Genomic DNA, 14,154 nt, shown 5'->3' with positions numbered 1-14,154 from the left:
ACTGACAATCTAGCTGACAGAGTTCAATTTATGCCAAAAATCTTTATTCAAAACAAATTAAAAGCAAAGGCTGTGCGCATATTCACTTGATTTTTTTGGAAATGAAATTCAAAGAAGCTGTTAGCAGGCAGCGCTTTGAATTCTGAAGTTGACAGGCTTCAGAAAGCGTGGAGAATGCGAGAGGCTTGTGTGATTATTTCCGCTGCATCTCACTGCGAATAACAGCAATTAAAACATTGCAGGGCCAAGCTTTTACATCCACTAAAATATAATAGCTTCCTCTCACTAAAACTGCATTTGATTCGTTGTTACTGCTTTACTTTGCCACACGTGTAGATGGGACTGGGGCAGTCTGTCAAACTTTTACCCCAATGAATATTTCTCAGTTCCCTTTCGAATGGTCTCTCCCGTTGTGTTAATCACGCTATGGGGAAACTCCTGTTTACTCTGATACTGAAGCCTGATTTGATCACATTTGTGTAGCTGCATGAACCAATGGCGCTTCAACCCGCCAATTCATCTCTGAGTGACATTTCATCAGAATTCTCTCCTTCAGCAATCAAGATCATCTCCTCGCTGACCCTGCAAGCAAGAAGCTGAAAAGAAGAAAGTTGCTCAGCCTCCTGTTCGCTGCTGTGAGAAGAGGCCACCGGCAGCGGAAGAAGCTCGACACCTTCCCCTGCGGCCATCCGGCTTTAAAAAGAGCACATTTTCGGAGTAAATTTCCACTGTGACGTTGCTGCAAATGTCACACCACAAGTGTGACTCGTGTAAACCCCTGCACGATGCAGATGGGCACGGTGAGTACGCACTCACGCCTGTCTGTGCGTCGCCCATCATGGACAGCGAGCTGATCTGTGTTCTAACCAAGGCTGTGGAGGATCTCGGCCTGGCTTGATCGGCTCCGGAAGAGCACACCCACGGCCTCAAACAATCCTCCAGGAAGCGGCCCACCCCGTTCCTTCCAGCAGTTCACGAGGAACTTACCAGGATGTGGCACACCTCCTACTTGGCGCATGTTAATCCCTCCACTTCTGCCACTCTCACCATTGTTGACGGCGCTGAAGAATGAGGTTACAGCAAGCTTCACGAGGAACTTACCAGGATGTGGCACACCTCCTACTTGGCGCGTGTTAATCCCTCCACTTCTGCCACTCTCACCATTGTTGACGGCGCTGAAGAATGAGGTTACAGCAAGTTCCCCATCTGGAAGAGGCAGACGCTGTGCATCTGTGCCCTCCATTGGCCCTGGGGTTAAAAGCCCATGCAGCGCATCCATGCAGGCGATCGGCAAGGCCATGGCCAACTTGGTGGTGCTGGAGCACGACCTTTGGCTGAATATAACCGAGATTAGGGATGTTGACAAGGTTGCCTTCCCAGATTCGCCAGCCTCTCCCAAAGGACTGTTTGGCCCTGCCGTTGATGGGTTTGCTGAGCGGTTTGGCGTGGGGTTTCCCCCAAGTTGGGCTCGTCCTCCCCATTCAGCGCGTGCAAAAATAAACTACTGCTGTGATAGCGGACCCACATACTCAAAAGAGCATTTCTCCTCATTACCACGAATGTGACTCAGAAAACTCAGACTACTTGTCATCTGGCTTCAGGCTTGGAAAGCTATCCCTGATGTGTCAAGTTGGGTTCTAAACAACATAGAACAAAGTTATTCGCTTCAGTTCGCTCGCAGGCCGCCTCACTTCAGAGGTATTATTCAAACTTTGCTACGGGACAGTGATGCTCACGTTCTCCGGTCCGATGTGTAAACATTGCTTGCAAAGGGAGCCATAGGAACGGTTCCTCTAGCAAACAGCAAGTTGGGTTTTATAGTCGCTACTTCTTCGTTCCCAAAAAATATGGCGGGCTCAGGCCCATTCTCAATTTCAGGCATCTGAATTGCTCGCTCCTGAGACGGCCGTTCAACATGCTGACTTTGAAACAGATCCTCGCGCAAGTATTCCCCGGGGGCTAGTTTATATCGGTGGATCTGAAAGACACTTACTTTCACATCCAGATAGCTCCCCATCACAGACCATTCTTGAGATTCGCGTTCGAGGGAGTGGCCTATCAGTATACAGTCCTGCCATTTGGATTGTCTCTGGCCCCACGCACTTTTACAAAGTGTGTAGACGCGGCTCTCTCCCCTCTGAGACAAATGGGATTCTGCATCTTGAATTGCCTCGACAATTGGCTGGTTTTAACCAGATCAGAACGGGAACTGCTGCTTAGCCACCTGGAGCGGCTAGCCACGCATGGATTACGCCAGAATGCTCCCTGATAATTCAGCAGCTAGCTGTGTCTTTCAAGCTGGGAACTTCATGTCCTCTCAGGGCTTTCCAGAGGATGCTCGGACGCATGTCGGCTGCTTCCTCTGTGATTCCTCTAGGCCTGCTCAAAATGCGGCCCCTTCAGTATTGGCTCAAAGCCCATGGACCGTCCCATGCTTGGAGCCTGGGGCATTTTCATCTCAAGGTGCTCAACCCACTGCTGCATCAGAGTTGTGGCCCCTTGGAAAATTCGTCCAAGGCATCCCATTGGCACTGACCTCCAGAAGGAAGGTGGTCATGTCTCCAAAAGAGATGCCTCTGTACGAGGGAAGACTGGTGTTAGGCTCCTGGTCAAACCTGGAGCAACACTTACACATCAATTGCCTTGAGATGATGGAGGTTTTTCTAGCCTTAAAAACCTTCCTGCCGGCCTTAAAGGGGCACCATGTCCTGGTCTGTTCAGACAACATGATGATGGTAGCTTTTATAAATTGCCAAGGAAGTCTCAGGTCACGCTCCCTCTACAAGTTGGCTTGTCGCCTCCTTTTATTGGCACAGAGCAAACTCCTCTTGCTGAGCGGAGAATGGAGACTATGGAGAATGGAGACTACATCCCCAAAAGGTTCAAATTATCTGGTCTGTCTTCGGGAGGGCAGAAGTGGGCCTCTTCGCCTCAGAAAACAACTTTCACTGTCCAATTTATTTTTCGAAGCAGTGAGATGCCCTGGCCCACGATTGGCTCAGCGCTCACCTGTATGACTTCTTCCCCGGTTGCCCTGCTTCCTCAGGTCATCAGACTTGCGGTCCCTGTCGCTTAAGACTGTCCTCCTTCTGGCTTTAGGTTTGGTCAAGCCAGTGGGTGACCTGCATGCACTATCAGTCAGTGCTTCATGTCTTGAGTTTGGGCCTAACGACTGTAGAGTCGTCCTCAAGCCTTACGTAACCTTGGTTCCCTGAGATAAGGGAACGAACGTTGCGTAGGCTGCCATGCTTTAAGGCTGCACTCAAGTTGACGACTGTCGCTTCAGTCAAGATTCTGAGGAAATGGCACTCAGGGCCAACTTATATAGCAGGAGGCTCCACCCTTTTTGGCAGGTTGAAGCGCCATTGGTTCGTGCAGCTACACGAACGTGATCAAATCAGGCTTCAGTATCAGAGTAAACAGGAGTTTCCCCGTAGCGTGAGTAACGCAACGCTCCTTCATTTATCTCAGGGAACCGAGGTTACATAAGTAACCGGACCGTTTTTGTAAAGACACATACCTTAAAATCTTGACAATAAAAAAGCCCAGCGAAACGTTTTAGTTTATTTAAAACGTGGGGCATGTTGTCACACTATATATGGGGCAAAATGTTGCAGTGGAAACCATTTGTTTGAATATGAAAACTAATGGATAAAGAAAGGGGGAGGAGAGTTAAAAGAGGGAGAGAGAAGTAAATTGTTCAAATCAAATCAAATCAAAAATATTTTAGTTCATTTATTACAATGCCGAGATACTTCATCACACCATTAACAGAAAAATTTAAATAACAATAATAATAATCCTTGGTTATTTCCTTTGTATAAATTATTTTGTCATGTTTTCATATTGTGTTTTGTTCAACAACTTACCCCTACCTGATATTTAAAAAAAACATTGAAATTGTTTTTTTATTATTAAAAAAAAGAAAGAAAATTACAGAGTTCAGCCATTCAAAGAAATTGACCCTCACTGTAAAGTTGAATGTTGCCTAAATGTGTGTCGTTGTTTTGTTTTGTTTTGTTTCGTTTGTTTACCCATCAGCTATATAGCAAAAATATTATCTTTATGATATTATGATATATATTTAGTGTTACGTTATGTGTTTTTTGTTGTATTTTGTAATTGTTTTTATGTTCTTATTATTGTCTTTGTGTGTCTTTTGAATTATTAGATTGTCGATGATTTGCCAATTGTGGCACCGCTTGTCAGTGTTTATTGGATGCTCAGTTGGTGGTCCTTTTAAAACGCCTTTTCCGCTATCCAGAAGTGAGCTGCTGATACATGGACTCCGCGTCAGCCGGCAGACCAAAGATTCTTGCTAGCATTTGTTAATGCTGTTTTATACTTAATGTGTGGTTAGTGTAGGAGAGACATGCCCTTTTGTTTAAATCTGTTCTCTGTTTTTGTTAAGAGTAGTTAGGTAAGGTTCTTTGTATTTTTATTTTATTTATTTATTTTGTTAGGTTAATTATATTGATTTATTTTCTAGACTGATTTTGTTTGTTGTTTTGGGCCTTGGGTCTTTCTGAAGCTCAGTACCACTTAGGGACTGTTTCTCCTCATCTCTTAAATAAATTTAAACTTTCAATTTATGGTGTTTTCTTTGGTTTAATTTTTGGTCTGACCATGTCTTGACCATGCCATTGTAGTCACATTTCTCAGTAGGTTGATTTTGTTATAAACCAATTAATGAACACTAAATGTAGAGTTATGCTGGTGCCTGGTTGTGAAAGTAATTATGATGCAGTTGATGCTTTACTGTTTTATACTGTATGGGGAGAGTGACAGGTAAGGTGAAGTGAATCTCATGCTCAGTGAAGTGAATTAACTGAACATATGCTAAGTAATACTGATGAAATGCATTACAGGTCTCTTTGTGTGTGTTTGTTGAGGAAAGTGCTGGCTCAGCGCAGGTGATCAATCATGGTGAATGATGCACAGCTCATCCTGCTGCATGATGAAGACATCAGATTAGGGCGCTGTAATTGTCTGCTTTTAATTTGATCAGTGTGTTACTGAGAAAAAGAGGAAAAAGAAGCCCTCATCTAAAAAGCTTCCCATCAAAGCAAAACGATAAAACCACAACATAAGAGCATTTCAGAGAATTGACCTAATGGACTATAAATGCATTACCTCTGTCACACGCACACGCACACGCACACGCACACGCACACACACATTAGCCTGTATCAAGGTAGTTGTTAATATTACATTATATTATTATATTATAGAATGAAAACTAAATGTAATTTTTATTTTGCTAACTGAAATATAAAAACTAAAACAACTTGAAAAACTAGAATTAAACATGAAATTTTATCATGAACTAAATAATATTATCATGATCTATAACAAAAACTAAAACAAAAAAAACCCATTTTCATTATTTGAAACAAAATAAACATGAAATGAAATAAAATAAAATAAAATCATTAAAAAAAAAACTCAAACTTATTTTATTTCAACTAGTTGCAAATGCAACATTTCTCATTTTTGTTCAGTTTAACTTGAAGCGCTAAAATCACTAAACTAGCTAAAACTAATAAATAAAACTATATAGACTTTTTTTTTTTTTTAAAGAACAAAAACTAATAAAAATAACAAACTACACAACTTTAAACTTAAAGCAACAAAAACAGAATAATTTAAATTAATTTAAAATATTAACAAAAACTATAAAAGTATACTAATAACACCATATCCCACTTATTTTACCGCTGCTTACTAACAAACTAACTTAAACTTTTTATTTTATTTAAGTTAGTTGCCAAGGCAACATTTCACATTTTTTGTTTAGTTTAACGAAGTACTAAAATTACTAACACTAAATAGACTAAAACTAATAAATAAAAATTGATAAAACTATATAGACAAATTAAAAAACAAAGTTACTAAAATATTAACAAACACTATAATAGTAAATCAGTGATAACACTACATACTGCTTGTTTTTCTCCTTCGAACTAACTAACTAACTGAATGAATGGATGGATGTATGGACATGAAATATTGATTTAAGTTGAAATTATTTGGTTATATTAGAGGAAAGAGCACAGAGTGCTACAAGAGCCATGAAACTAGCACTATGTTGAAAACTGATTGCCTGGGGCAGCTCACAATGATACAGTTTAACATTAATATACTTGACAGTTGACCAGAATCAAGTATTCCAGCGAGTTTAACTGAACTCTACAGAAACAAAATACACAAAAACTAAACTAAATCACAAACAAAAATAAAATATAAGTAAAAAAGACACAACTATTACATCTTTGAACAGTGCGCACTGTAAAATGTATTTCACAGCTTGTGAAGAAAAATGGGAAATATCAGAAACACACACATTGGATTACGGATTACTGTTTCCACATGACTCTGTTTTAACTCTGAAAAGTTAAAAAAAGAACAGCATTTATTTAAAATATCACTTTTGTAACAATATACACTACCGTTCAAAAGCTTGAGGTCAGTATTTATGTTTTATTTTTTTAAATAAATTCGTTTTTATTCAGCAAGGATTTGTTAAATTGATAAAAAGTGATAGTAAAGAATTATATTGTTAGCAAAATCTCTGTTTTGAGTGCTGTTCTTTTTAACTTTTTATTTATCAATGAACCCCAAAAAAGAATCACAAAAAAAGCAGCACAGCTTTTTCCAATATTGATAATAAATCAGCATGATGTTATTGTTGATGAGTGTTGTACTGTGTTATAAGACGTCTTGTAATTTTACACTAATTTGAAGCTTTGAAAAAAGTCTCTTATGGTCACCAAGGCTGCATTATTTGATCAAAAAATACAGTAATATTGTGAAATATTTTTACAATTAAAAAAAAAACTGCTTTTAATTGTAATACATACCAAAATGTAATTTATTCCTGTGATACAAAGCTGAATTTTCAGCAGCCATTAATTCAGTGTCCAGTTCAACATTAAAGTCTTTTAAAAAATAATAAGAAGAACTATTTCTTGAGCAGCAAATCAGCATATTAGAATGATTTCTGGAGGATCACGTGACACTGAAGACTGGAATAATGATGCTGAAAATACAGCTTTGCATTGCAGAAATAAATGATATTTTAAAGTATATTAAAATAGAAAAACATTATTTTAAATTGTAATAATATTTCACAATATTACACCTTTTCTATATTTTTGATCAAATAAATGCATCCTGCTTGATGAGCAGAAGAGACATTCATTAAGCTGCATAATTATCAAAATTGGCAATATAATAAAGTCCTTTCATTTCACCAGCCTACTCTTCACATAATAGGCCTGTAGGGGCACTTGGGCTTCATTAACTATGATAGTTTCGTAAAATAGTAAACGGTGTATCAATATTCACTGTCACTGTGTGGAAACAAGCAACATGAACATTCTGCTTAGTACCTGCATATGTACTTTAAATTGGGAACACCACAAATAACAACTAAAACATTCTCTTCATCAGCTCTTTTCATTATTAGGAAATAATCACATTGAATTATACCTTTAAATATTAATGTAGTTCATTAACTGCTTGCAAAAAACTGATTATTTCAGGGAAAGCTGGGGATCATGCAGGGCTTGTATAGAAAATGAAACCTTTTATAAATTAGACAGTTTTCTAACTGCCTGTCAGATCCGTGATGGGAAAAACTGATTTGTCTGGATGAAGCTCATTAATACATTTCAATCAAGGCTTCAGAGTGGATTGATTATTTTTTCCCCAGAGTAATTTGTAATTAAACATGACCTGAAGGATTGTACAAGTCTGTACCCTCAGGAACAGCATTATGCGTCAAACAGCTCAAGGATGACGTAAAGGTCCGCTGTGGAATTCTCGCAGAAATGCCTCTCTGATCCACTAATCAGGTTGCAGTATCTGTGTCAGTAATAATGTATTAATGAGTTATTAGGATTTTTTCCCCTGTTTTTCAGTCCTGCTATATAGAAGCATGTGTGCCACCACTGCTCTTTGCTGAGGGGGTGTTAAGTGTATTGTGTTGTGTGCTTTACACATACTGTAGCACTGAAGCCAGACTGATCTAAATTGTGTCTGGCCTTTGGGCAAACTTTAGAGTTAAAGGCTGTCTTCTCTAAGGCCTTCTATTCATGCTAGATTTCTATGTGTGTATGTATTGTTGCCTCATGCACAGTCGGAGAATTAAAAGTCATTTAGAGTTGCCTTAAGTTTCTTTTTGACCTGACACTGGTGGGTGGCCAGTTCTGGGCACATTCGCTGTTGTTCCATTCTCGCTCACACATACAGAGTTCTGGCATGAGACTCTAGATGGCTCAGTCCGATAGGTCTAACTCAATCTGACCTAACGACATCATTATCACATGGCACAGCTGATTGGTTCTCTCCTGTATCGGTAGCCAATGAGCTCGCTGCTCAACATTTAAATATATGACTAGTGCTTGCTGTAGCAGTTGCAGCTTGCTTCAGAAACCCTCCACCTTCCCCAGCTCCACCTGTATAGATCTGCTACGAGGTGATTCATGTATGCTATATGGGGGTTATTTCATGTATGTTATATTTGCAGCAGCAATATTTCTTACATGCTCACAACAGCATGTTGTGGATGTATTGGCAGTAGCAAGTCTCGGTACTTGCTCTGCCGCAGCAGCAGCAGCGTAGCAGATCTATTCCGCCAAGACCAAATACATTAACATTGTCATGTACATTACCATGCCAATCCCTCCGAGAGTTGTCATGACAGAAATTTAGTGATGACCTTCACTGCTCTTCAGAGTATATTCAATGTGTTAAAAATTTTATTAAATCTGTCTGGTCTCCAAGAACCTTGTCTTCAGCATTCTTGAAATTTTTTTGTCTTTATGATTACGAATTACTCAAAGTACAGTTTCCCAGAAACAAGTGTATTTATCTAAAATCAAGCTGCAGACTTCAAGTGGATGCTAGTCAAGTAATTACGGTAAAAGTCACTCAAGTTATACAATAGCTTTTGAATTCTCTAATTTTTAAAATGAATGTGTTTGTCACAATTTGGATTTAAATAAATACTGAAGAGTCTAGGATTCAATCATTATTGCAGTGATCAATATATTTCTGGCATGTTGTATGTTTTGCAATTCTTTTAACCCTAAGCAAGTGCATAGCTTTTCATTTCTTAAACAACTACAGTATGTCGGAAGACGAACCCATGTACATATTCCAGGATGACAATTTCATGATTCATTGGACCTAAATTGTGAAATAGTGGTTCAGTGAGCATGAGGAATCATTTTCATGTAGGAATTGGCCACCACAGAGTGCTGAGCTAAACCCTACTGAAAGTCTTTGGGATGTGCTGGAGTCGACATTGTCAGTACAAGATCTCAGCCAAAAATGAATGCAGCTCTTGATGGAAATAAATGTTGTGACATTGGATAAAGGTGTCGAAACAATGCCACAATGAATGCATAATGTTATTGAGGCTATTACAGTGTGCAACTTTTTTTATGGACAGGCAGTGTTAAATCGACTCCAGCACATCCCAAAGACTTTCAATGGGGTTAATGTCAGGGCTCTGTTGTGGCTAATCTTTCACAAATTGAGCCTGATGAATCTTGGCATTGTCATCTTGGAATATGGACATGGATACATCTTCCAACATTGTTTTTGAGAGAAAAAAAAGCTACACATTGCATCAGTTAGGGTTAAAAGAATTGTTGCCAAACAAACAACATGACCGAAACATATTAATCACTGCAATAATGATTCAATCCTAAAATCTTTATATTTGCTTATTTAAATCGAGACAGCGCCTTTTTTTGGCCAGGCATGTGTACGTTGCCTCATTAAATTTTGATTAAACCACTGGAGTCACATGGATTACTTTTGCAATGCCTTTATGACCTTTTTTGTGCTTGAAAGTTTTGATTATTTAGACTTTCGATAAAAGGGCAGAAATCTATCAGGTTTTATTAATATGTCTCTGCTCTGAAAATGATGAAAATCTTCTGGGTTTTGAAACAGTAAGTATTTAATAACAGAATGTTCATTTTTAGCCATTTAGCCATTTAAACGGATGCTAGAATAGACTAAGAGGGTGGAAACTAAAAGTGAGGACACAGGAAAAAATTATAAATTGATCATCAATTAAAACCCTGAGCTCAACTAACCTATGTTTTCTTTCGCAGGGTGAGTGCTCCCAGAGGTGCTACAACATCTTTGTGCTGGAAACAGTGTGTGTGGGCTGGTTCTCCCTGGAGTTCCTGCTCCGTTTCATCCAGACGCAGAGCAAGTGCATGTTCTTGCGCACACCCCTCAACATCATTGACGTGGTGGCCATCCTGCCCTATTACATCACTTTGATAGTGGACTCGGTGTCCGTGAGCGACCGTCCTGCCGGCTCAGGAAACAACTACCTTGAGAAGGTGGGATTGGTTCTGCGAGTTCTTCGAGCATCGCGTATCTTCTACGTGATGCGTTTAGCACGTCACTCTTTGGGGCTGCAGACACTTGGCTTGACCGTACGTCGCTGTACTCGAGAGTTCGGACTGCTCCTGCTGTTCCTGTGCGTGGCCATGGCACTGTTCTCTCCGCTGGTCTTCCTGGCGGAGAGCGAGATGGGCGCCAAGCAGGAGTTCACCAGCATCCCTGGGAGCTACTGGTGGGCCATCATTTCAATGACGACGGTTGGATATGGTGACATGGTTCCACGCAGCATTCCAGGCCAGGTGGTGGCGCTCAGCAGCATCCTGAGTGGAATCCTGCTCATGGCATTCCCAGTCACATCCATATTTCACACTTTTTCACGGTCCTACCTGGAGCTTAAAGTCGACTCCAGCACATCCCAAAGACTTTCAATGGGGTTAATGTCAGGGCTCTGTTGTGGCTAATCTTTCACAAATTGAGCCTGATGAATCTTGGCATTGTCATCTTGGAATATGGACATGGATACATCTTCCAACATTGTTTTTGAGAGAAAAAAAAGCTACACATTGCATCAGTTAGGGTTAAAAGAATTGTTGCCAAACAAACAACATGACCGAAACATATTAATCACTGCAATAATGATTCAATCCTAAAATCTTTATATTTGCTTATTTAAATCGAGACAGCGCCTTTTTTTGGCCAGGCATGTGTACGTTGCCTCATTAAATTTTGATTAAACCACTGGAGTCACATGGATTACTTTTGCAATGCCTTTATGACCTTTTTTGTGCTTGAAAGTTTTGATTATTTAGACTTTCGATAAAAGGGCAGAAATCTATCAGGTTTTATTAATATGTCTCTGCTCTGAAAATGATGAAAATCTTCTGGGTTTTGAAACAGTAAGTATTTAATAACAGAATGTTCATTTTTAGCCATTTAGCCATTTAAACGGATGCTAGAATAGACTAAGAGGGTGGAAACTAAAAGTGAGGACACAGGAAAAAATTATAAATTGATCATCAATTAAAACCCTGAGCTCAACTAACCTATGTTTTCTTTCGCAGGGTGAGTGCTCCCAGAGGTGCTACAACATCTTTGTGCTGGAAACAGTGTGTGTGGGCTGGTTCTCCCTGGAGTTCCTGCTCCGTTTCATCCAGACGCAGAGCAAGTGCATGTTCTTGCGCACACCCCTCAACATCATTGACGTGGTGGCCATCCTGCCCTATTACATCACTTTGATAGTGGACTCGGTGTCCGTGAGCGACCGTCCTGCCGGCTCAGGAAACAACTACCTTGAGAAGGTGGGATTGGTTCTGCGAGTTCTTCGAGCATCGCGTATCTTCTACGTGATGCGTTTAGCACGTCACTCTTTGGGGCTGCAGACACTTGGCTTGACCGTACGTCGCTGTACTCGAGAGTTCGGACTGCTCCTGCTGTTCCTGTGCGTGGCCATGGCACTGTTCTCTCCGCTGGTCTTCCTGGCGGAGAGCGAGATGGGCGCCAAGCAGGAGTTCACCAGCATCCCTGGGAGCTACTGGTGGGCCATCATTTCAATGACGACGGTTGGATATGGTGACATGGTTCCACGCAGCATTCCAGGCCAGGTGGTGGCGCTCAGCAGCATCCTGAGTGGAATCCTGCTCATGGCATTCCCAGTCACATCCATATTTCACACTTTTTCACGGTCCTACCTGGAGCTTAAAGAGGAACAGTGTCGGGCCACACGGCACAAGCCCGATTCACAAGACAGCACTAAGTCCCAAAACAGTGAGGATTCACAGGACACTGACAGTTCAATACATAGAATCACAGCGACCACCGCAGTCAGTGCGCATCACCGCAGATCTGTGGCTGTGGCAAGTCAAGGAGCTCCACAGGTCAGGAGATCACTAAAGTCATAATGCAAACAGCTGACTGTAATCCTACAACCATGTACAAAGATGAGCTACAGGTGAGCGGCCATAAATAGTACCTGTGTAATCAGGTGTCTTAACAATAATAGACAGTGGGAAAGGGACATTAAAATGGACAGGTCTGTATGTCCAAAGCACAATTATTGAAAGTATTTGTTCACCATAAAATGAATGTTCTGTGATTTACTAACCCTTATGTTGCTCCAAATGCGTATGACTTTCTTCTTCCATGGAACACAAATGGAAATGTTTAGCAGAATGCTAATTGTTTCCATATAAAGAAAGTGAATGGAGTCTGGATCTATAAACTCCAAAAACATTTTAAAAAGTCGTCCATATGACTCATAGTATTATATTCAAAGCTTCCCAAGGCCATAAGGTAACTTTGTGTAAGAAAATGATGCAAAATGTAAGTTATTTGCTTATTCTTCCCCTCATAAAGCATATTGTACTACACCGCTCCAAGTGGGATTCGAGCCAGCGTCAACCGAGGTTTGGAGAGTGAGATATACCTGCACAGCTATCTAACACCTGGCCTCTGTTACACTTACTGCCTAAACCTCACTCCCATCTGTGTCACGGCACCAATGTAACTAGTCCTACTTGCACAGTTCCAAGAAGAATTCGAACCAGTGTTAACTGGCATGGGTGGTGGGCATGCTAACAAGGATGCTAAAACCAGCAAACCTTAACACACTGCTTGAGGCCAGGGCTGTGAGGTTGATCTGCACAGCTATCTAACAGCTTGCCTCAATACACTGTCAAAACTCTCCCATTCGGGTCACGACACCAATGTAACTGGTCCTATTGCACCACTGACAAAGAGAGGTGGCACTAACAAAGATGCTAAAACCAGCAACCCTTAACATGCTTCTTGAGGCCAGGAGAGTGAGGTTAACCTGCATAGCTCTTACTAGCTGGCCCGTTACACTCACTCGCTAAACTTCACTCCCATTCGGGTCATGGCACCAATGTCACAGTATGGTAGGCAGGTACTTTAACAAGGATACTATGAAAATATCTTGAGGCCAGGGGAGTGAGGTTTACCTGTGCAGCTCTTACTAGCTTTACAGGCACCGCTCTGAGAGGGATTCAAACCAGTGTCAGCCAGCATGGGAGGAGAGCACACTAACAAGGCCCTTAACACAGTGGTTTTCAACCACTCACGACCCTTGGGTCTTAAAAAAAAAACAAGACTTAAAAAAATGGGTCGCCAGGATCATTTAAGGAAAATGTATGTATGTAACAAAGTTCAAGTCCCAGGGAAGAAGGAGGCGGGAACCAGCAAACTTACCTTTAATAACTAAATAAACATAAACAACAAAACAAAAGTTAGCAGCAGCTGCCTCACGGCAGAATCCAATGTGTATTTGTGTTTGCGCTCTGTTTTTGCAGCATTGAATATTGTAGCCAATCACAGACATATTACAGACATGTTGATTTCTGGGGCGAAATGGCCAATCAGATGCGTTTCAGTTAGTCAGAGTCCACTCACTACTCAAAACGCTAGTTTTTGTTCAGTCCTGAGTTCTGCAAACTCGTGATTCCTCTCATTATAATGAACAAAGTGTAGGCACAATGTAAATAAGAAATTAGGCTAATTGTGCCATGTAGAGAGATTCATTGATTATAACGGAATTTTCTGACATTACGATAAACTGAAATGAGTGACAGCTTTTTAGTGATTAAGGGAGCGCTCTTTGCATGCTTTCTTGGCTATATATAGTCCATTCAGAATTTGAATAAAAGTTTTGTTTTTCATGCTGCTAAGAGGACCAATGTGGCGTAAATGCTGCAAAGTTTCTGAGGTGCAATGTCTGACATAGTGATAATCATATTAATGGACTGGACAAAATATGATATGTCAAAATAG

At 40.6% G+C, this 14,154-nt stretch overlaps 2 protein-coding genes across 2 annotated transcripts in view; both read left to right on the top strand.

Moving 5' to 3' along the window:
- Window positions 1-10,832, top strand: part of LOC107698635 (potassium voltage-gated channel subfamily G member 2-like) — a 32,162-nt gene extending 21,330 nt beyond the window's left edge. Inside the window, exon 3 of the mRNA XM_016499692.1 lies at window positions 10,131-10,832. Coding sequence (XP_016355178.1) covers window positions 10,131-10,832 — 702 coding nt within the window. The remainder of the gene's footprint in view (window positions 1-10,130) is intronic.
- Window positions 10,833-10,880: 48 nt separating this feature from the next.
- LOC107698634 (potassium voltage-gated channel subfamily G member 2-like) lies at window positions 10,881-12,389 on the top strand. Its single transcript, XM_016499691.1, has 2 exons — window positions 10,881-10,907; window positions 11,433-12,389. The coding sequence occupies exons 1-2, from the start codon at window positions 10,881-10,883 to the stop codon at window positions 12,267-12,269; spliced, it is 864 nt and encodes a 287-aa protein (XP_016355177.1). The 3' UTR covers window positions 12,270-12,389.
- The last annotated feature ends 1,765 nt before the right edge of the window (window positions 12,390-14,154 follow it).

This window comes from Sinocyclocheilus anshuiensis, unplaced genomic scaffold, assembly GCF_001515605.1.
Source record: "Sinocyclocheilus anshuiensis isolate Anshui unplaced genomic scaffold, SAMN03320099.WGS_v1.1 scaffold150, whole genome shotgun sequence".
Taxonomy (NCBI): domain Eukaryota; kingdom Metazoa; phylum Chordata; class Actinopteri; order Cypriniformes; family Cyprinidae; genus Sinocyclocheilus; species Sinocyclocheilus anshuiensis.
Note: the sequence above shows the minus strand (reverse complement) of the source record. Positions and strands in the feature narration are given on the sequence as shown.

Excerpts from the sequence above, each read along its gene's own strand:
- LOC107698634 (XM_016499691.1), top strand. The coding sequence starts at position 10,881 with ATGGACATGGATACATCTTCCAACATT. Across the intron at positions 10,908-11,432 it reads TGGATACATCTTCCAACATT|GGTGAGTGCTCCCAGAGGTG; the intron begins GTTTTTGAGAGA and ends TTTCTTTCGCAG.